The sequence below is a fragment of the Bos grunniens genome, chromosome 11 (genome assembly GCF_055505025.1).
Source record: "Bos grunniens cultivar Pamir isolate PY7600 chromosome 11, Bosgru_T2T1.0, whole genome shotgun sequence".
Classification (NCBI taxonomy): domain Eukaryota; kingdom Metazoa; phylum Chordata; class Mammalia; order Artiodactyla; family Bovidae; genus Bos; species Bos grunniens.
Genome location: NC_141175.1, coordinates 44,414,538 through 44,438,367, shown reverse-complemented (window position 1 = coordinate 44,438,367; position 23,830 = coordinate 44,414,538). Strand labels below are relative to the sequence as shown.

Below are 23,830 nucleotides of genomic sequence, written 5' to 3'. Positions count from 1 at the left end.
CTCTTTCCTTCCCCAAATCAGCACACCATAGTTATGAGGCTATGCTGCTGGTCTAGTCCCATCTCAGAACTGTTTGCCCTGATGCAGATGCTGACCAGGAACCAGGTAGGGTATGACACTAACTTCTTGTAAGCAGAGGAGTCGAGCCCCTTCAGTGAAGGAAAGCGAGTATGTGGGTTGAATCTGACGTTCTCTTTGAGCCCATGTGAGAAGAAACAGAATCCTGAGTCACATGGAAGTGCTTCCTGAGTCTGGGGACCCTCTGGGTAAATGCTTTAAAATTGCTTCCGTTGGGATTTACCTGGTCCCTGGTGGTCCATTGGTTAAGACTCCACCTTCCAATGGGGGTGTGAGTTTGATCCCTGGTCGGGGAACTAAGATCCCATATGCTGCATTGTGTGGCCAAAAAGTAAAATATATATAAATAAATAAAATTACTTCCCTCAAAGAGACCTCACGGATGCTGATTTCATGTGACTCCAGGCATGTTCCCTGGCAAAGGCAGGGTGCAGTCCTTTCTGCCTTGTGGGCGAGTGACGAAATGAGACTTCAGGCAAACACCTCAATGATCCTGCAGGCCCGCCCCCTGGTAACTGCCTAGAACTTCCACACCTGGAAGGAGTGGAAAAAGCCTCAGGTGATTTAGTGCAGCTGTGTCCAAGGCTTTGCTCAAGTCCATGATCTTTCTGGATGGTGGAGATGCCCCAAACTCCCACTGGATCTCTCTGCCATGATTTCTAATTTATTTTTTCAAGATGGAACTTCAAGTCAGAAAGAAATGAAGTTAACAGATACTGATTGAGCTTTTTGGAAAATTCAGAATGCCATTGCCAAGTGTTGTGATTTCCCAACACAAGGATTAGAAATAGCACAGCAGACTGGGGCGTGGGGCTGAGGCTAGAGCAGGCCCTTAGAGAGCTGAGAAGTGACAGTAGCTGGCAGGTGGGAAAGTTATGGTTTCCTTCTGAGCACCATGCTTAGGAACCTGGGAGAATGTCAGAACTCATTACTGGATGTGACCCAGAGTGACTTTTAAGCAGGTCTTCAGGGACCCAATCATTGTGGAGTTCTTGGTCTCTAACTGCTTACTGATTGTGGGTCCTAGGACATGTCCATAAATGTGCCTTGGCTTCCTCATCTTTATAATGGCAATCATGAGAACACCTGCCTCTTGAGATTGTGATGAGGGTTGAATGAGTTATGTTTGTAAAGCTCTAAGAATAGGACTGACCCAGTAATGTTTGCTCTTGTTATAAATGGAGCAAGATTATGAGTGATGATATTTTTCCGGTTCACATGAGTTAATGGGGATGATTCTCTTTTTATGTGTGTGCTAAGTGGCTCAGTCATGTCTGACTCTGTGCAATCCCATGGACTGTAGCTCTCTAAGCTCCTCTGTCCATGAGATTTTCCAGGCAAAGATACTGAAGTAGGTTGCCATTTCCTCCTCCAGGGGATCTTCCCGACCCTGGGATCAAACCTGTGTTTCTTATGTCTCCTGCATTGGCAGGCACTTTCTTTACCACTAGCACCACCTGTGAAGCCCGGCTCTCTTTTCATACTCTGAAATAAAGAGTGGGTGGGAAGAAAAGGATGTGTGGAGAGCTCAGGATGACTTGAAGTTAATAGAGCTTTTTGGGTCTATTGGGAACCACATGGAGCCTGGAGAAAAATCCTGGTGAACAGTGGCTATGTTTTGGACTAACAGAATCAACAATCAACAAGGTGGAACATTTGGGAAATGGAGAAAATCAAAACTAAACACAGAAGAGACTTCCATTCTGAAATGGGGCAGAAATCCTCACATATCATCCCCAACATCTGTTTTCTTTTTCCCCTGCATGACATATGTCTGGTCTCCAAAGTTGACCTCAGGTTTCTTCACCTGTCAGTGGAAGGGATTGAGGTAACCTTCCTCTGAGTGCTAATATTTGTGGTTTTGAAATGGAAAACCAGACACTGATGTGCCAAGGAGGCAGGGGTCTAAGGCACCATCTGCACTGGCAGCCTGGAGAATGGCCCTGGGCCATTGTCTTGCAGAAGTGTACCCATGGCTGCTGTGTGCCTGGTAAAGACAACTGAGATTTTGCCTGTTGCCCAGTTTTCTAGGCTCTATTGCTTTTCTTGCGCTCATTTTCTCAACAGAGGACAGTGCTAGGAGCCTTTCCCCTGCAGGCTTCCTCCCCTGGAAGGAGGCTCTAGGTCCTAGTTTTTTTCCCAAGAACTGGATGACTATGAGGCCTCTCAGCCTGCAAAGAACGCATTTCTTCAGTGGATGTGAAGAAAACTGTCAGCGACTGAGATCTGAGTCCCTAGATCACAGTCAAGGGAGTGAATGATGAATCTTTTATTTAAATGTTGACCATAGCAGGTTATCTGACCTATGTCTCTCCCTTCTGTAGGCTAGATGAAGACTCCTAGCAAATCAAACATGGATCCAAATTAATGGAGTTTTCTCAGCCTACCTAGTCACTGAAACTGGTAGCTTGTAATTTAAAACTGATTTCTTTAGCTTGACACCAGACCTAAAGAACATAAATCCAGGGAGACAGTGTGGATAGTGATGAAGTAGACACTGAGGTCAGCTACCCAAGTTTGAATACAGCTTTACCACCACAGGCTTTCCTAGTGGCTCAGATGGTAAAGAATCGCCTGCAATGTGGGAGACCCGGGTTCGATCCCTGGGTTGGGAAGATCCCCTGGAGAAGGGCATGGCAACCCACTCCAGTGTTCTTGCTGGAGAATCCCTTGGACAGAGGAGCGGGCTACAGTCAGAGGGTCTCAAAGAGTCAGACACGACTGAGCAACTGATACTTTCACTACCACTTACTAGCTGTATGGACAGTCATTTAGCCTGTTTGTACCTCAGTTTCCTTATCTGTAAAATGGGGTTAATAATAGTGTAGCTACTACCCAGATTTGTTACAGGGATCGAAAGAGTTAGTATATGAGTGTCTCTCTAATATCCTAGCATGTCCCAACCTCTTGGGGACAGCTGCAGGCTACTTGATACAGAGAATGAGTGGTCCTCTTAGCCTTGTTTCCTCCAACACCCCCCACCCTAGGGGCCCGGCATTAGCCTTTCCAGCAGGAATCTAAAACTGAATGTGGGCTTCAAAAAGAGGACAGGTTACTCCCCGACCCCCTACTGTCTCCATAGTGTGGGCCCATCACCCCCAGCTCTCCCTCTGCTCCTGACCTTGTAGGGGGTACCAAGATCTGAAGGTGCACACCCCTGATAGCTAACTCTGTAACAATGAACACTACAGATGATAAATATTTATCAGGTGTACATACAGTGTCATATCCTGTTCTGAAGAGTCTTTGAAATGTGCATAAGTTGGCTAAGGACTGTTTGAAGTTAAATGAAAGGAAATGCTGTTGGAACAAAAAAAATATACCTAGACAAAAGTAAATTGCTTTACATTCTTCTCATATGGAACAGGGAAATGCATACCATCCTTGACAATAGGCTCAGAAGAACAAACAGGACCAGATGTATAAAGAAGGAACATTTGTAAGTTTTCATGGTGTGAGCTGCTCGAGTGTCTTCAGTACCATTCACAGTAGTTCTGCTTTCACAAGTTTGGCCATGGCTTATACCAGTTTTTCTGTTTGCTTTAAACTATGTGTCCAAATGTTCCTAAAGCACTGGCAAGACTCGTCCATTCATTCTCTCCCAGTTTGATCTGACTTGGGTCTCTGGATGTAGTAATACAGTCTTGGCACTTTTGCAGATGTTTTTGACTTAGACGCCCTATGAGAAATACACTTTAGATGGTAGCATGCACATATAGACACCCCCACCTCCACATAGACAACCTGAAACACAGGTTCACAAAACCACATTGTAAGTACTGATGCATGCTGCTCTTTTATATTCTGTCTAATGTATTACATCTTTTACCGAGTGCTCCTTAGAGCTGGGAAATACAGCTGGTATTTTGTAATTCCAGAACATTTCTCAGAATCAAATAACATAAAAAAGGACATATTTGAGAATTTGAATAAAATGAAGAGCTCAGTGTTTAGAAGCATACTAGTACCCAGTGAAATTGAGTGTTCTGCAGAGGTGAGCCTGAGGAGCATTTGATCCTTCTGGTTTCCAGACAGTGGATCTTACAACACAAATCTGTACTGGAGTTGTGAGGTCCACAACTCACCAGCCACAAGTAACTATTTAAAGCTAACTAATTTAAATGTAAATAAAATAAATTCAGACTCTAAGTAGCACTCGCCATTGTTCAAGTGCTCAGTAGCCACACAACTAGCATATTGGACAGCATAAATGTAGAAAGTCCTGTTGGATGGTGCTGGTCAGTATGGAATGTGAATGGGAGATATAGTGAATTCCAATCTCTGGACACTAAATGAAGGGTTAAATTGATCACTCTAAGATCCTGTTCCTCATTTTGAAAGCACCCAAGGTTACTCTGTCAATGTGAGGAGCTGGGAAAAGTGCCTGGAGACAGAGCTCTGGGGGAAAAAAACTGCTTGTGTGATGGAGCAGATGATCCATCAATACAGGAGAGCTCAGCAGTAAGAAAAAGCCTGAGTTCACTGCAGCATCTGTGTCTAAAAGCCAAGGAAAGAGGGGAAAGAAGAGTGCAGAGAGAACAAAATCAAAGAACCGACACGCCTGATTGTAAGACTTACTACAAAGAAAGCTACAGTGATCAACAGTGTGGTGTCGGCAAAAGAACAGACAAATACATCAGTGAAACAGGGTAGAGAGCCCAGAAATCAACCCACCTAAATATGATCAACTGGTCTTTGACAAAAGAGTAAAGGCAGTAGAATGGCACATCTTTTCAGCAAATGGTGTTGGAACACCTGGACATCCACATGCAAAAAAAGTGAATCTAAACACAGCCCTTGTGCCATTCACAAAAATCAGCTCAGAATGGACCACATGTCTAAATGTAAAATGCATAACTATAAAACTCCTGGAAGATAACATAAGATGACCTCTGATATGGCAATGACTTTTTAGATACAACACCAAAGGCAGGATCTATGAAGAGTAGAGAAAAATGTTTTGTCTTACTGCTGCGGCCAGCACAGCAAGTAGGGATTGAAAGTGGTTGACGCACAGTTTGGAAAAAAGAAACTAGGGACAGAATTAAAGTGTTAAAGATGGGACCGGGGGACTCAAGACCTCTTGGGTCAAGAGCCCTGTTCCTTGGAGCCACATCACTTTTATTTAGTGTCTTGGCAAGCAGAGAGTATCTGTTGTGTTACGATGAAGTCAGCCTCCTATGTCCCCAGTCACATCTCCGATTTTATTGATTACTTTAAACTATATTTGTTATTTTCTTGTACAAGGGCTATCACCTAGCTGGAGGTCATAGACCCGCATATGCCTTGGGAAAACATCTTAGTGTGTGCATAAGCAGTGTTCTGAACTTGCACTGACTCAGCATTCCAAAGTTCACACTATGTTTTTCCTTAGCTTAGCAGGGCATGACAATCCCAACTGATCAACCCAATATACTTTTATTTGGGTTACGCTGTATTGCTGTATTTTGCTTTTATTCTTTTCCCATGGTGGTTATCTCATTTAGCCAGAGCAACAGGCGGCTGACTATTAACCCCTGCATCTTAATCCTTCAGCCTCACACCCTTGCCCCTTGGAGGGCAGGTGGGGCAGGGGGCGCTCTTGCTCCTGGCCTGTGGCAACGAGGGGAACTAAAAGAGAGTGATTCAGTGGGTTCAACTCATTGCCCCCAGGCATTTCCTCCCAAGGGGTTAATATTTGAGAGCTGAGTTGTGTAATCTAAAAAGTTCAGTCATCCCGTTGAATGTGTGTATGTTTTTTGGTTGTCAGATCTCCTTTGCAGTTAGCACTGTATCTTTTGTCCTAACTTTTTAAGGAATTTTGAGATATGATTTACATACAAAAGATGCACCCACTTCAGGGGTGCAGTTCAATGAGTTTTGACAGATAGATAAACCACTTAATCACTACCATAATCCAAACAGTGAACATTTTTGTCTCCCATGATCCTTCTCAGCAGTTCCCACACTTCATCCCTGGCCCCGGGCAGCTTTGGATAGAAAGTTTTGCTTTCTATCACTATTGATTAGTTTTGCTTTTTCTAGAGTTTCATGGCAATGGAATCACTCAGTATGTACTTTTCTTTGTCTGGCTTCTTTTGCTCAGCACAGTGTTGTTGAGATTCTCCATGTTGTGTATATTAGTGATTGATTCCTTTTTATTTTCAAGTAGAATTCTTTTGTATGGATTTATCATAATGTTGTTTGTCCATTCATCAGTTAATGGACATTTCCATTTTGAGCAATTATGAATAATACTGTTATCCATATAGCTTATATCTAGGAGTAGAAACGCTGGGTCATATGGTAAGTGTATGTTTAACTTTACAAGAAACTGCCAGAACACATCATGTTCTTCTTAGGAATTTGATTCTTTTGGCTGGAGTTGCCGTTTTGACTCTAGTATTGAATGTACCCCTCTATTCCCATTGGATTTTGTAGACTGTCTGAAAACAGATTGGTCTAGAAGTTGTGAGTTAAGATCCATTCTAGGTGAGGCAGTATTAGGTTATTGCTTTCTAAAGACACCAGGCTGGCCAGATAGTAGGGTTTGAACAAGTGGTCTGTGACCCTTGGAAGAGAGTGTGTTTGAAGGCTATGGGAGAGGCTGTGCTTGCACCGAGTGAGGAAACAGCTCATTTCTGAAGGATGTGAAGTATTTGTGGGGGAAATCATCCCCCATGGAGAAGATAGAGGGCTTCTATCCCAGCTCTCTCCTTAACTTCTCAGTCCTTTTAGGGAGAGAAGCAGGTGGCCAGCTCAGTCTGAGAACTACTGTGGTGGATATAGAATGGACGAAACCTTGGCTCAGGGCCTGTTTTTGCTTCTAACTAGTATAGCAAATGGCAATGAGATACCAAACAAGACTGTTAAAGGTGCTTTGTAATGGAAATCATAGGCAAAAGTAAGTTGCTATTCATCTATACATTAACAAATAACCAATACCAATGCCTAGCCTGTTTCTACCTTCCTTTTAAAATAAGTAATGCTTGTAATAGGAATCAAACTTCAGATCACCATTTTGCAATGGTTAATTCACAGATCACATCTTGTCTGTTTAAATACAGCCATGTACTTTCGGGTATTCTTTAAGTATGTTGAAAGCAATTCAGGTTTCATAGACAAGCAAGTGAGGAAATGCTGAATTGCCGTCTCTAGCTGTTGGCTGTCTTTTGGAAGCCTGAGTGTTCTAACAAAGTCATTTTTGTGTCTTGTTAACCCTGTTGGTGGGTGTATTATCTCTTGTATAATAAGTTACCACCATTTAACAGCTTAAAGTCACACATTTATTATCCCACAGAATCTGTAGTGTCAGGAATCCTAGCATGGCTTAGCTGGGTTTTCTGCTTTAGAGTCTCTTACAAGGTTGCAATCAAAGTGTCAGCCACAGCTGGGGTTTCATCTGAAGGCTAAACTGAGGAAGGATTCCCCTCTGAGGACACACGGTTGTTGGCAGAATTCAGTTCCTTGAGGTTCACACTGGGAGCCTCTGTTCCTAGCTGGCTATTGGCCAGAGACTGTCCTCCGTGTCTTGTCATATGGGTCTTTCTAACATGGCGGCTTGTTTCATCAATATGCAAGCCCAGAAAGCAATAAAGAGTGTCTTCTAGCAAGATAGAACCCACACGTTTATGTAATCATATCACAAGAGTGATAGCCCATTACCCTTACTGGATTTTGTTTGTGCTCATATTCATGCTAAGTCACTTCATTTGTGTCCAACTCTTTGCAACCCATGGACTGTAGCCCACCAGATTCCTCTGTCCTTGGGATTCTCCAGGCAAGAATACTGGAGAGGGTTGCCATGCCTTCCTCCAGGGGATCTTCCCAACGCAGGGACTGAACCCACAACTTGCGTTTCCTACATTTACAGGCGGGTTCTTTACTACTAGTGCCATTCTGTTGACTAGAAGCAAGTCATAGCCCCCACCCCCACACTCCACCATGACACACACACTCAAGGGGAGGATATTACACAAAGATGTGACTACCAGGATGCCTCTTAGACTCTGCTTGCCAAGCTGGGCTGCAGTCAGATCTGCTGAGCTCTGAAACTGAATACCTGCAAATAGTTGCCTAGAGATTCTAACACTGTGAATAACTCATCCACAGAAGTAAGAATTAATGGATGTTTGGCACAGATTGTAAAGGATGAGCTTTTACTCTCCAGACTTACTGTAGGAGGTCAGTAGAAAAATGGATTGTCAGTGGGATTTTCATATATCACAACTCAGTTCTCAGTTCAGTTGCTCAGTCGTGTCCAGCTCTTTGCAACCCCATGAGCCGCAGCACGCCAGGCCTCCCTGTCCATCACCAACTCCCGGAGTCCACCCAAACCCGTGTCCATTGAGTCGGTGATGCCATCCAACCATCTCGTCCTCTGTCATCCCCTTCTCCTCCTGTCCTCAGTCTTTCCCAGCATCAGGGTCTTTTCCAATGAGTCAGCTCTTCGCATCAGGTTGCCAAAGTATTGAAGTTTCAGCTTCAACATCAGTCTAGCATCTGTACAAAATCTGACCCAAAGGAGGCTCAATAAAAACTATTTGCCTGCCAAGGTTTTGGTTTCAAAATCTGGTGTAACTGGATCAGTTCTATTGCTCTCTTTTTATAACAAAATTCTATAATTTCTTTCATCCTGAAATGAAATCCATAAATAGACTTTACCCCACACATAATCTCAAACATCAATATGACTTACCTGTAATATAAAAACCATACCAGAGTGGTGGTTGCCAGAGATGATGGTGGAGGGTGGGATAAATAGGTAGAAGAGATTATTACATATTTTAAAAAATAGAAATAAAAAAGTATACTGTAAAGTTTTTAAAAGTGAAATACTGAAGGAGAGTAATTCATAGTAAAAATAATGTATTTCAAGATGTGAATGCTCTAAAACAAAATGATTAAGTGCTTGCTTCTGAGTTTAGAGTCACCATTAATGAGAGAGCTTTAAATTCAGACTGATACTCAGTTACTAGCATGTGTGATTAAGGGCCCAGATCCTACAATTTTTCATTAGTGATGTGATTTCCCAGAAAGTGAATGATACTTGAAAATATTCTGAACAAAGCAAAACAAATCATCCCACATTTTACACAGGAGTTTCAGTCCTAGAAAATTCAGTGTATATTCAAACTGCACAAAAATACCTTGCTTTAAAGTTAGTCTCTAAGCTCAAATAAGTTATGAATAAGATTTTCCTCTACAGTTTTGTGTCATACAGGACATTGGGAAGTATGAGGGCCTTGAAACTATTTATTACACAGGACTTTGCCACTCTTAGCAGAACAAATAGCTGGGATCTGGCACTTCTGCCCAAACATACTCCCCCAGTTCCAGGAATGTCCCCCAGTTATTGTAACAACACAGCATTCCCTTGGATTTCACAAGTTGGCAGCGCCAGTTCCCACTGAAAACCACTGCCCTAGGGCCTAGCCACCAGGGGAAAGGAAAGTGATGCAGTTATTCTGGTTCGCTTGGACACAGCTAAATATCAAGGGTACCACGAGGGAGATGAGGATAGAGATCAGTGCTTTAGAGTCTCTGTTGTGACCCTTCAGCCAAGGCACAGTTGAGTACTTGGATCAAGGAGAAGATGGCAATAACTGCAGGACGTGGGGAGAGAGGGAACCCTGTGTGGTAGGCTGTCAGGTGTGGGCATCTTAAAGTGAACATGTTGAATGACAAATTTTAAGGATACTGACAAAGTGCTTTCTTTTCCAACAGAAACCTGTTTCCTTCAAATCTTGTGGTTGCAGCTTTCCGGACGGTAAGCTTGATGCTTTGCTAAAAATAGGAAACTTTGGGTATTATATGTTTATAGCATATAAATTACTGCTATAGAGTTAGGTAAGGTGGAACAAGGAGGGTTGTGTGCACTTAGTATCATTGGCCTAAATTTTTATAGATGGAGTGAAAACAAAAAAAACAACAAGAAACAAAAAAATTGTCCAAAATATCCCTCTAGTTCCAGCATCTTTTCGCATCACCTAGTACCCTTAAATCATGTTTTATGGAGCTATTAAATATTTTAGAATTTTAATTTTTTTAAATCTTGTTAAGTTTTTTGGCCGCATTGCACAGCCTGTGGGATCTTAGTTCCCAGACCAGGGATTGAACCTGGGCCATGGCAGTGGAAGTGCTAAATCCTAACCACTAGACTGCCAGGGGAATTCCCTAGAATTTTTTTTTTTAATGCATTTTTTTTTTCTGATTATAAATATAATATATGCTCCTTGCAAAAAAAATTAAAGTACAAAAGAATAGAAGGAAATAAAAATCACCATAATCACTACCTAGAGCTACCCATTAACATTGGTTATCATCTTTCTGGTATGTTTTTTCTATACATGTGTGTATGCATCTGCACACAGACACACACGCACACAAGATTTTAAAATAATTATACTACATACATTGTTATTATGTATACCCTTATTTTTCAGTAACCGGCTCTTATTGTGAACATTTTCTCATGTCGGTAAATATCCTTCTGCATAAGTTATTGGCTGTAGTATGAACATGTCATAATTTTACTCAATCAGTCCCATGTGGGTGGCTGTTTCTAGTTTTCCCCTTACTTTAGCAATCCTGAATGTAATGTTCCTACAGCCAAGCTTTACACAGAGAAGGAATATAAAGGTCTAGATTAGATGGACTAAACTGATTGCCTATTTCACGCACTGTCTTTTCAGTTTCCACTCAGTCTTGCTCTTTAAAAAAAACAAAAAAAAAAACCCTGGGTATAAATACAACTGTGGCTTTTATGTATAATGTGAGATAGAAGATAAGAGAAAAATGAAAAGTGTCGTGGCTTTCAGTGCCTGCCACGGAAGGTGTGGGGTGGCTTTTGTACCCCCTGCAACCCTTAATCACAGGACAGCTGACCATCTCTGCCTGTCTGAAAGCTTGATAAGTCAAAGCTGAGAGAGACCAGAACTCTTTAAAGGCAGGTTCAAAGCAGAGGCCTCTGGGCCTAATGGGCCCCTTTTTAACAGTTCAAAAGCCTTGTGTCCTTAGAAGGGTGAGGAAGGGTGTCATATAACAGAGTCCACTAAACGTTAATGCACACAGCTGCAGGGAGACACCTGTGTGTGTCAGGCAGAAGTGTGTGAAGTCAACCACAGAACCAGAGTTGGAAAGATAGTTCCCCTCTGATGAGTGGGTGTCCCAGAAGACTCAGCCAAAAAACACCATCTTGCCCCCATCCTTTGTTTTGAGGAGTGGAGGGCTGAAGGCATATTAGATGCTGAAAAGCAGTCAAGCTCAAGTAAGTTTTGGAACAGAGTGGAGCATAAATAAATGAATGAAAATAAAAGGGCACATCAAAAAAATGAACTTTAGTATTATGGAATGAATACCAAGTTTCTCCAAATAATATGAATTCTCAGCCGTTTACGATATCAGCTTGAAATTGTACAGACCTTCTCCAAGCCAGGGTCTGGGGACCGAGGAAATTCTCTCCATTCCCTTGGGTTCCTAAATAATCAGCGGTCTCCTAGAGTGCATGTTGCCCTGATCTTAAGTGACTTTGGTACAGTCCTCAGAGGCCCTTGTCCGGCCAAGCAAGTGAGGAATGCCAGCAGACCTGGAGAGAAGAGCAACGAAGTAGCAAGAGGCCCAGCAGGTCTCTGGATTCCTCTTGGGAAAGGTCTTCAGCTGTGAACTGACGGGGTTTTCTTTCTCTCACTCACAGTATGCAACTGACTACAGAGAAGTGACCTACAACACGAGCGCTGGAAACGTGACCATTGAAAAAGTAAGGATTTTTGTGAGATCACTTACGACAAATCCTATAACACAAATAATGCTTCTGAACTCAAGGAGCATGCATGATGCTTATTTTTTTCTCAGCAGGACTGAAGACTGGGGTTTGAATCACACAGTTTAGGTTTGTTCTTTGGGCCGTTTACCATCTTTAGGATGTTCATTTCATTGAATTGAAACTAATGTCCCCTTTCTTAAAAAAAATTGTGTAACGTCCCTTCTGTTTTTCTGAAATATAAATAATAGGTGATTTAACCTACCCTTGCACATAGAATTTGTCTTAGGGGTTTAACTCACTATAACCATCATTCATTCACAAGTATGTTTTGAGTACCTGTTGTTTCTTTTGTTGTTGTCTGTGTGTTGGTTTTGTTTTGTTTTGTTTTGTTTGAACACACCACAAGGCATGTATGTGGGAATTTTAGTTCCCTGACCAGGGATTGAACTTGAGTCCCTTGTAGCTGAAGCACAGAGTAACCACTAGACCACCAGGGAAGTCCCTTGAGTACCTGTTGTTTACTAGACACTGAGCTAAGTCCTAGCCTTCATGCTGGAGCTGAAAGGGACAAGGGACCTCAGGGATTATTTAGTCCAGCTATGAAGCTGCCATGGGAAGAAGGAGGAACTCTGCCCTTCCCCCATCCCCCATACACCTCCCCAGGGCTAAGTGGCTCTGAGTTCTACCAGCCTGTTTTTGATTGAAGGAAAAGTTCTACTTTTTTTTAAAAAAAGTTGAAAGCTAATAATTTAGTCCCTTTCACTTCATCTTGCAGATGAAGCATCTGCAGCTCAGAGAAGTTATTTTAATATCGCCGGGACTAGAGCTCAGACTAGAATGATGGTAAAAATGCTCTTTCAGTTTTTACCACACTGACATGTTTCCTATTCAGAATTTCATAATGTGTTGTGATGGAATAAAATGTTTGTCTAACATATATGCTTACAGTAGTGAGATTCAGTACTGCTGGGAAAAAAATAAAGAACACATTATATTTATACATTTTAAGTTGGTGATTTAGGAAAGAATATCCTGAAAATATCCATATTGATTCTGAACATCATTTTTGAAATTTGTCAGTGAGGAGACTATGGTAAGAACCTAGCAACAAAGAATTAGTAGCCAAAGATAGAATCGCTGACTTTTTTTTTTTTGCCACACCCTTGAGGCTTATGGGATCTTAGTTCCCTGACCAGGGATTGAACCGGGGCCTACAGCAGTGAAAGCACTGAATCCTAATCAGTAGACCATCAGGGAATTCCTTACAATCATTGACTCTTGATCTGAAGGACCTTTTCACCAATCAGCTTGTCTTTTAAAGTGAAGTGAAGTGAAAGTCGCTCAGTCGTGTCTGACTCTTTGCAACCCCATGGACTATACATGGGATTCTCTAGGCCAGAATACTGGAGCGTGTAGCCTTTCCCTTCTCCGGGGGTCTTCCCAACCCAGGGATCAAACCCAGGTCTCCCGCATTGCAGGCAGATTCTTTACCAACTAAGCCACAAGGGAAGCCCTGTCTTTTAAAAGCAACCCTTTGAAATGATTGTCCAACCTCTACCTGAGCACATCCAGTGAGGAGAGGCTCAGTACTTTCTGCTTCAACCTATGCCCATTCCCAAAGCTTTCACAGTTAACAAGTAGGTGAAAATCCTGTTTGTTGACTTTCCAAATCCTGAGACTCCATCTCCCCTTGAGTTTCCGGCCCCTTGATCTGTGAAATCACTTAGTGTTAGAGGAAATATGAGCCTTTCCTCTTTCTGAGCACACTGTTTCAGTCTGACGGAGACCTGAGCAAATGCATTCTTTAGTCCTCACTCATCTGTTGTAAACTTAGACCCTGTGTCCCCTCTGATCCTACAGATCCCCATTGGCACCGAAATTGAAGGGATGAACATTTTAGGATTGGTCCTTTTTGCCCTGGTATTAGGAGTGGCCCTGAAGAAACTCGGCTCTGAAGGAGAAGAGCTCATTCGTTTTTTCAATGCCTTCAATGAGGCTACCATGGTGCTGGTGTCATGGATTATGTGGTGAGTGTCACCCTACCACCCACTCTCTCACTCATTTCTCCTGCCATCCAGAAAAGAACCCCACTTAGCTGTTCTAGGTCACCCCGTGGGGCCACCCGGCCCAGTGCTGTCTGTGGATGGTGTACCACTACCAGTCTTGGTATAAGGGTTGAAGGATCTCAGAGAAATAAGCATGTACCATGGTTACTGGTCACTTGCTTGTCACCCATAGTGACCCCTGGGGTTCTGTCATTGATGATTTATCGATGAGTCTCACCATTATTCTTGCCACATCTTGTGGGGCAATGAATTCCATATAAAATAAGGCTTATTTCTCTTTGCCGCTGCTGCTGCTAAGTCGCTTCAATCATGTCCGACTCTGTGCGACCCCATAGATGGCAGCCCACCAGGCTCCCCCGTCCCTGGGATTCTCCAGGCAAGAACACTGGAGTGGGTTGCCATTTCCTTCTCCAATGCATGAAAGTGAAAAGTGAAAGTGAAGTCGCTCAGTCATGTCCGACTCTTTGTGATCCTATGGACTGCAGCCTACCAGGCTCCTCCGTCCATGGGATTTTCCAGGCAAGAGTACTGGAGTAGGGTGCCATGAAGGGCCCCTTACTATAGTATTACAACATGGAGAACAAATCCATCTTTACCCCATACGTACAGGTAAACATGGAATGCTCTTTACATGAATGTCTCTTTATATAATAGCAATGAAAGGGTACTTGTTTAATAAAAACCACCAGATTGACTTCTGGCTAACAAGGAAAAATTTGACAAAATCTCTCAAAGTAACTTCTCAGAAATCATACCAATGCCAACGCCAATGCTTCAGTAAGCGTTATCCTGCTGTTTTACTGAAGCCAGACTTTGTGGGTTTTAGTTTCTACCCACTCATTGTTGAGACACTAGTTTATCTTTTCATACACAAAACTTGTTCCTTATTGTCAACCCTTAAATATCCTAGGATGTCTCTCAGATGATACTGGGATGGCAGCTGGACTGATTTTAAGAGAGAAGCCTGGAATTTAGTAGGAAAGCTTGAGATTGGTTGGGAAGCCAAGTTCAGAGCCTCCACTAGTACTGCTTATCCTGCTTGACCGAGTTTTCTTGCTCAGCCCCAAACTCCAGAGTCTGAGTCTGCATCAGAAACATGACACTTCATATGACTCCTGTTGTTCTGGGGAGAAAAATATTCCCAGAAAGGAAAAAGTGTTTTCATCCTGTCAGGTTCTTTCCCTGGCTTATTTTTTTCAGTCTGAAATCCTCCCAAAGGTCGGATTAAAGGAAACTGTGCAGGAAAGTGATGTTCCTATGTGAAAGCATTTGTTTTCAATCTGAAACCAATTTACAGTCATTCCTTCAACATGACGTGTTAGTTACAGAAACAGACATTTGGAAAGGCAGACCCGGCTGAGTGTCTTCACTGCAGTAGGATATCTGTTGCCCAGAAAGTGCATCCCACACAGAACTGGGGTTTAGGATGCCTTAACTGATTAAAGGGCTTCCCTGGTGGTTCAGTGGTAAAGAATCTGCAAAGCAGGAGACACAGGTTCGATCCCTGGGTAGGGAAGATCCCCTGGAGGAGGCCATGGCAACCCACTTCAGTATTCTTGCCTGGAAAATTCCATGGACAGAGGAGCTTGGCAGGCTACAGTCCATGGAATCCCTAAAGAGTCTGACATGACTTATTAACTAGAACATATACAAGTACACACACATAACTGGTTAAAGGATCTCCCCCAGGTGTGGGAGGGTCTTCAGTAGCAGCTCTTTCTTTCCTTCACTAATTACCTACTATAATATCAGGCACCTGCCTAGCCTGTACTGTTCATAGAAATAATTTCTCAGTAGATGGTCAGCAAACCTTGCAGGCATGTGGTCTCTGTCATAGCTGCCAGTGGTGCCATCCCAGGACAAAAACAGTCATAGGCAATTTATAAATCAATGAACTCGGCTGTATTCCAGTAAAACGCATGGTGCCAACCCATGCATTAAACTGTCCAGGGAGGAAGGAGGAAAGGGAGTCCTCTGAAAGTATTAGAAAAAAATACAGGGGTAGAGAAAGTCCTTCTACACAAAATATAGAAAGGAAAAGCCATAAAAAGATGCTAAATTTGATTTCACCAGAATATAAAAATGTTTGCATGCAAAGGAAACCTTGGATGAGGTTATAAGACAAGACACTTATTGAAAAAAAGTGATACATATTTACATATAGTCTCTATACACACACACACACACACACACACAAACACACTCACACTCAAAGCATTGGGATTGAAAAGACTGGTACAAGTTCACAAAACGTTCATCTTTTTGTAGTGAAATTAACAGAGAACTTGAGAATAAGTGTTAAAAATCTTTTATAGCAGTTTCATATTCTTCAGCATCCAAGCCATGATCATTGTTCTATTTTTGTGTGTGTGCATGTGTCTTTTCTAAGAATGCTGGCCCATGACCAACTAGGTAGAAATGAACCAGTCTTTCACCAAAGATAGTTTGAGAAGAACTAATATAAAGAGCCTTGACTACTGAAAAAGAAAAAAAAAGACTGAATAAACTCTTAGAAAATGAACAAAGGAAATGAGCAGGGAATGCATGGAAGAGGAAACCTGAATGACCAATAAACGTTTTAAGGGATGGCCAATTTATTAGAAATCAGGGAAGTAAAAGCTTGGTTCTATCAGGCACCGATAAGGGTGAAGTTACAGCACCACTATTTTTTTTTTCCCTTGGAATTTGAGGAATTTTTATTTTCATTTATCTGTATTTCCCACTTTCAACACTAAAAACCTGTTTCTTTTTTATTGAGATATAGTTGATTTAGGGCTTCCCTGGTGGTTCAGCTGGTAAAGACTCCGCCTGCAATGCAAGAGACCTGGGTTTGATCCCTAGGTTGGGAAGATCCCCTGGAGAAGGGAACAGCTACCCACTCCAGTATTCTGGTCTGAAGAATAGTCCATGGGGTTGCAAAGAGTTGGGCACGACTGAGTGACTTTCACTTAATCACTAATAGTTGATTTATGATGTTATATTAGTTTCAGGTATATAGCATGGTGGTTCAAAGTCTTTATAGATTATATTCCATATATGGTTACTATAAAATACTGGCTATCTTCCCAGTATTTTGGCTATTGTGCTGCACAATGTACCCTTTATTAGCAGCACTATTGATGTTCTTTGTTGTGGGGAGCTGTCTTGTGTGCCGTATTTAGGCATATCCTTGGCCTGTAGCCCCTAGATGCCAATAGCACCCCCTACCAAAGCTGTGAGAACCAAAACTGTCTCCAGATATTACTTAATGTCCCCTGGGGACAAAATCATCATTGGATTAGAACCAGTGGTGCAGGGGGAGAAGGTAACGGCACCCCACTCCAGTACTCTTGCCTGGAAAATCCCATGGATGGAGGAGCCTGGTAGGCTGCAGTCCATGGGGTCGCTAAGAGTCGGACACGACTGAGCGACTTCACTTTCACTTTTCACTTTCATGCATTGGAGAAGGAAATGGAAACCCACTCCAGTGTTCTTGCCTGGAGAATCCCAGGGACGGGGGATCCTGGTGGGCTGCCGTCTGTGGAGTTGCAGAGTCAGACACGACTGAAGCGACTTAGCAGCAGCAGTGGTGCAGGAAAAGGATTATTCTCCTAGAAGCCACTGGGAACATGAATTAGAACAGCCACATTGGAGAACAATTTGTCAGGATCTACTAAACTTTAAAACACACCCCATGACTCAGTAGCCCCACTTCATGGTGTCTCTACCTGGAGAACATAGGCATGTGGGCACAAAGAGGCCTGTTTGCAGTGTTCTGTGTGGTGATGAAAACCTGGGAATAATTTAAATGCTCATCAGTAGGGCAATGCAAATAATCTATAGTGTAGTTCTGAGGATGCTATTTTAAAAGAATGAGATAAAGGTGGAATCAACCCAAATGTCCATTGACAAATTGAATGGATAAGGAAAATGTGGGATATGCATACAATTGAATATTATTCAGCCTTAAGAAGGAGTGAAATTCTGAAAAGTGCTATAATATAGAGGAACCCTAAAGACATGAATGGGTTGACATGCTCTCCTTCAGGGGATCTTTCCGACCCAGGGATCAAACCTGGGTCTCCTGCATTCTTTACTGTCTGATTCTTTACTGTCTGAGCCACCAGGGAAGCCGCAGGTGAAATAAGCCAGACACAAGGGGGCTAAAATTGTATTATTCCATTTATAAGGGCACCTTGAATAGTCAAATTCATAGAGACTGAAAGTAGAACAGTGGTCTCTGAAAGCAGCAGTGAGGGGGAGCATGGGGTTATTATTTATTGAATACAGAGTTTCTGCTTGCGATGATGAGAAAGTTCTGGAGGTGGACAGCAGTGAAAGTTGCACAAGACTTTGAATATACTGATGTCACCAAACTGTACACTTAAAATGGTTAATATGGTCAGTTTTATGTTATGCATACTTTACCATGATTAAAGAAAAAGACCAGAATGAAGTAGATGTCTATGTATTGATATGAAAAGGTCTCAAAGACATAATAGGGAGTTTAAAAAACACATGTAGATTTAAACACATGTATCTAAAAGAATAGGAAGTGGGACTGGTTACCAGAGGAGAGGGCTGGCTTGAGGATAGGGCCTAAAGATTTTGCTCTTAGCAATCATGTTTTAATTTTTTGAAAGGAGAATATATTTTTGTATTACTATAGGATTTAAAAATAATAATACTTCTTAGAACACCTCTGGGAAGAAGTCTTAAGAAACCAGTGACACTGGCTATCTCTCCTTGGAAGGAAACCTGGTAGTTGGGAGGACAGAGGTGGCAGGTAGACTGCATCCTTTTGTATCCTTTGAAATTTGAACCGTGTGACATTATTGTCTATATAATTAAAATTTATAAATAAAGTCAATAGTTATAAAATTCATCCTCAGCTCAGTCCAGTCGCTCAGTCATGTCCAACTCTGTGACCCCATGGACTGTGGCATGCCATGATTCCCTGTCCATCACCAACTCCCAGAGCTTACTCAAACTCATGTCCAACGAGTCAGTGATGCCATCCAACCATCTCATCCTCTGTCGTCCCCTTCTCCTCCTGCCTTCTGTCTTTCCCAGCATCAGGGAGTCAGTTCAATGAGCCAGTTCAAACCAGTCAGTCCAATGAGTCAGTTCTTCACATCAGGTGGCCAAAGTATTGAAGCTTCAGCATCAGTCCCTCCAATGAGTGTTCAGGACTGATTTCCTTCGGGATTGACTGGTTTGATCTCCTTGGAGTCCAAGGAGCTCTCAAGAGTCTTCTCCAACACCACAGTTCAAAAGCATCAATTTTTCGGCGATCAGACTCTTTATGGTCCAGCTCTCACATGCATACATGACCACTGGAAAAACCGTAGCTTTGACTAGACGGACCTTTGTCAGCAATGTTTCTGCTTTTTAATATTTTTGAAATTCATCCTCAGTTAAGCTCAAAACAGCAGACTTTTGTCCTTTGTAGCTCCCATAGTTCATTTCCTCCCTTTCTTCCTCCCACCCGGCCATTAAAAAAAATCTTCACACTCCAAGAGTGTTCTCAGAAGGTCATTGTTAGTGACTCTCTCCTATGGAATCATGTTTTCCAATCCACAAAGAATTTGAAACTTCACAAAAGTCCCAGCTTTGGCTCAATTCTGTATCACAGCAATTCTGCAAAATGTAATAGGTGTTAGTCTTTTGTGTTTCTGAGTTCTCAGAGCAAGCCTGAGCAAAGCTGAAAGTCAAGCCCACAGTCGCAGAGGCTTATAATCTCAAAGAGTTCCTTCCACTTGGGAGCCCACGTGGTTGGTAGCATCCAGCTGTTAAGAACATACAATATCCAAGGGGAAAGAAGTCTGGGTCTCGTCCTGACTCCACACCCACGATGAGTGATCCTGTTAATTTTACTCAGTTTCACGGCCTGTAAAATAGGCACGGCATACCCCCATCCTTTTCTGTTTCTCAGGGTCATCCCAGGGAGAGATGAAAACCACCTAGCTGAGAGTCCGCAAATCCCATGTCAGGAAGGGCCTGCATCTCTCAGCCCCAGCATCCTCACCCTTGCTTAGCTGTGCCCTGTGCTCATATCCTAGGTACGTACCTGTGGGCATCATGTTCCTGGTTGGAAGCAAGATTGTAGAAATGAAGGACATCATCATGCTGGTGACCAGCCTGGGGAAATACATCTTCACGTCTATATTGGGCCATTTTATTCACGGAGGAATTGTTCTGCCACTTATTTATTTTGTCTTCACGAGAAAAAACCCATTCAGGTTCCTCCTGGGCCTCCTCACACCGTTTGCAACAGCATTTGCCACCTGCTCCAGGTGAGTGGCTTTCAGGTGCCCTTGGCTGCCCTTGAGCTTGGAACCAGATGAGCCCGTGGTGGATGCACAGCTAGCATCTTGATAAATTTTAGTTTCTTGAAAACTCTAAATTGGTTTCATCTGATTTTTTTGTATCGCCAGCCCCATAGCTCTTAGGGAAGTAGATTTTTAGGATTGCCAGAATGAGAGATTGCCTCATTCCCTTCTCCTTCTTGCTTCTTAGAGGTCAGTTAGATCATAATTTTACCCAGCTGTGGGTCCTCACCCTAACTAGACCTCAGCCTGAGTAAAAGAAGACAACCACTTGACTCAAAACGCATTGCAGGAAAGTTTCTAGAATGATACCTGCTCAGTTCTCCCTTTGGATGGGTGAATTAGGAAATAAGACCAAGACATAAGGCATCCTGGTGAGGGGTGTGTGCTCAGCTCTCTAGGAGTACACAATATTGTGGGATTATCTAATTTACCACAAAAGATGGACCTTGTCATGGCTGATATTCTTCCAGAAAAACACTGGGCTTTCCAAATACAAAGAAAACTTTGAAAGGATGGCGGCACATTGTTTGATTCACACATTTAGTTTCTGCCTCTCTGCTGCCTGTTTCCCACCATCCTGCCCTGCACTGTCTATGACCAGGTTGTGGTGTGGGAGGAATGAAGGAGGTAAGTTTCTCCAGCTTTGGCAGAAACCAGCCTACTTCAGCTATGCCAGCCACAGGCTGCAGAGTCTGCAGAACCCACTGTGGGGAGCGGGTCTTATCCTTCGTTATCTTGGGATGCAGTTCCTCTTTCCAAACTCTCAGAGCCATTTCGTCTTCTCTTTTTTTGGCCACACTCCCACAGCACGCGGAACTTCCCTGACCAGGGATTGAACTCATGTCCCCTGCAGTGGGAGCACAGAGCCTAATCCCGGACCACCAGGGAGGTCCTGTCAGAGCCATTTCTGCTTCTTGGCGTAGAAGAAAAAACGTAGTTTGCCTTTTACTTTTTGGAGGGGAACATGTTCAAGAGAGGAGATGCATGTGTAGAGTAAATAGTTCTTTGTTCTCTTGAGAATACTTTGCATTGTGAGACAATGTGAGGTTCTTGGGAAGTCTGGAACGGGTATATCCAGGTGAAGAATAACTAAGTCTAGAAAGCCCAATTTTGAACACTTTGGGAAAGCAATTGACATAACCCCATGTGTGACAGAAACTCTGCAACAATTCTGATTTTTCTTTTCTTTCAAGGGGAGAGTGCCATAACCTAGGATGGTGCTAATTGCTCTATTCCTGGGTCTGAGCTGAGTAATAGGTTAGCCTGGTCACGAAGAACTATTCTCTTATTTGGTTGTTTGCATTTCCCAGCTCAGCAACCCTTCCCTCTATGATGAAGTGCATTGAAGAAAACAATGGTGTAGACAAGAGGATCAGCCGGTTCATTCTCCCCATCGGGGCCACTGTGAACATGGATGGCGCAGCCATCTTCCAGTGCGTGGCCGCAGTGTTCATTGCCCAGCTCAACAACGTGGAGCTGAGAGCTGGACAGATTTTCACCATTCTGTAAGTTCCGTATTCTTTCCTTCACCTTTAGGCCTGGTTTAAACTTTGAGATTTTTTTATTGTGATTTCCTTTGAAAAACTTCATGAATACAACCTTACCCTGACTCGGGCGTCTCACTTGTAAATGAGGACAGCATGAATTCATTACTTGAAGAAAGTGGATCCTCTCTCAAGGGTGTAGTCGACAGACTAGGGTTGTGTGGTTTTCAGTTCCAAGCCATGGCTGCCATGTTCTGCATGTCTCTGTGTCCCCTTGGTGCTCTGGGCTCATGGGTGATCCTGCTGTCCCATCCCCTAGAGTGACGGCCACAGCGTCCAGTGTTGGAGCAGCAGGCGTGCCCGCTGGAGGGGTCCTCACCATCGCCATTATCCTGGAGGCCATCGGGCTGCCCACTCATGACCTCTCTCTGATCCTGGCTGTGGACTGGATTGTGTAAGTAGCAAGTCTTAAGGGCACTGAATAAAAGAAAGTCTGTATTGAGCTCCGTAGGAGCTTGGCACTGGCCCGGGGCATGCAGAGAAACTTAGAACATGCCATTACTGAGAACTTGCTTAGAACATTCAGAAAAGTCAGAGGCCCAAGCATCTGTGGAGATTGTTGGCTGCATAGGGGTCATAACCATTGGAGCAGTGAATCTTCGGGAATGATTGTTCTTGGCTTGGAATGTCCAAGGAGTGATTTCTGTAAGGGGAGAAAAGATGAGCACTGCTAATGCACGGGCCTGGGCTTGGGCTCAGGGGCAGAGTTAGAAAGGAGCTGTGATCTCGGTAACCATCACCAGGGCTCCTGTAAAGACGCAGAAGTTTCTAATTGTTGCTGCCTTGAGTCCCATGACACTTTTCTCAGATACAAACAATACCTGTATCATAGGGAAGGTCAGTGAGGGACTGATGTTGGACAGTAGGTAGAGCACGTGAATAAGAAATGAGCCCTGAAAAAAAAAAAAAGAATCGAGCCCTGGAGCCTGGGTTCACATCATTTACTAGTGTGATATGAACTGTCTGTGATTTAGTCTGCCAGTCTGCGAAAAGGGGATAAGAACAGAGCCCTACAGCAGAGTTGTAGTGGAGACTAAGCGAGTTAGCACATGCGCAGCACATGGAAGAGCGTTCAGTCAGCACTGGGGAAGACAATCCTGGCCAGGCTGGTCAGAGCCGGGTGTGGATATCCTGACCACGAGAGCCTGGCCCTGGGCTGGTGGATCTGCCCACGGTGGTTAGGAGTGCTGGGTTCCAACCTTATTTTTTTTTTTTTTTTTTTCTTTTTTTCGGAGCGGGAGGCGCCGGGCGCGGAGGAGGGAGCGAGCCGCACGGAAAGTTTGTGTTGAGGAGCCGGGGCTGGGGGTGGGGGCTGCGGGGAAGGAGGGGGCGGGGCGCGGAGCGGGGCGGGCACCGGCCGCGAGGGGCGGGGCCGCGCGGGGCCGCCCCCCGCCGGCGACCGGGCCGCCCACCCCGGGGCTCCGGGACCCCCGCGGCAGCCCGCCCGGCCTCTCCGCGCCCGGGCGCCTCGCTCCTCGCCCGCCTGGAGCGGCGCTCCTAACCTGCCTGGAACGCCGGGCGCTACCCCCCCACCTCCCCGGCTCCCCGCCGGCCCAACCTTATTTTTAAGCCCTGGAAACTTGAAGGGACTTCTCAGAATTCCTTGAGCTCCTTGGCGGTGAAAAGTGCTTTGGAGATGCTGAACAGTGCTGTGCAGTGTTCAGACAGCACATCGGAGGGACTCAGTCCCTGTGGTGGTGAGTAAGAGGGACCAGGGCAGAGTGTCAGAGGCCCCACCTCCTTCCTCACCAGCTCCCCTCCATGGGGAAGGCAGGCGTTTAAGGGGTGCTTGGTCGGGACGAGGGAGGTCTGGCACCAAGCAAGCTGCCCAAGTGAGACCCCCACCACCCGCAACCTCTGATTCCACAACTCTCAGCTTCTCCAGCACCTCAGGCAAGTTCCTATTTTCCCTCCTTCTTCAGAATGAGCATGATACTTCCTCTGAGCCCCAGGGAGGGGTGCTGGTTGTTGGGTTCTGGGAAGACAAAGCTTCTGGAAAGGGCAGTGCCGTTCTCTGTGAGATGGTATTTGCCAACAGCCATGGGAAGCACATGAAGGTTACAGTTCAGTAGAGATGCAGTGTGGACG

General features: G+C 44.0%; 1 protein-coding gene across 2 annotated transcripts in view; it reads left to right on the top strand.

The window, feature by feature from the left end:
- SLC1A4 (solute carrier family 1 member 4) overlaps positions 1-23,830 on the top strand; it is a 30,349-nt gene that overhangs the window by 2,995 nt on the left and 3,524 nt on the right. Inside the window, exons 2-7 of one of the 2 annotated variants that reach the window (XM_086326334.1) lie at positions 9,784-9,826; positions 11,753-11,815; positions 13,682-13,848; positions 19,929-20,162; positions 21,509-21,703; positions 22,002-22,136. In XM_086326334.1, coding sequence (XP_086182460.1) covers positions 9,784-9,826; positions 11,753-11,815; positions 13,682-13,848; positions 19,929-20,162; positions 21,509-21,703; positions 22,002-22,136 — 837 coding nt within the window. The remainder of the gene's footprint in view (positions 1-9,783; positions 9,827-11,752; positions 11,816-13,681; positions 13,849-19,928; positions 20,163-21,508; positions 21,704-22,001; positions 22,137-23,830) is intronic. The other variant, XR_015136712.1, reaches the window with a different exon arrangement.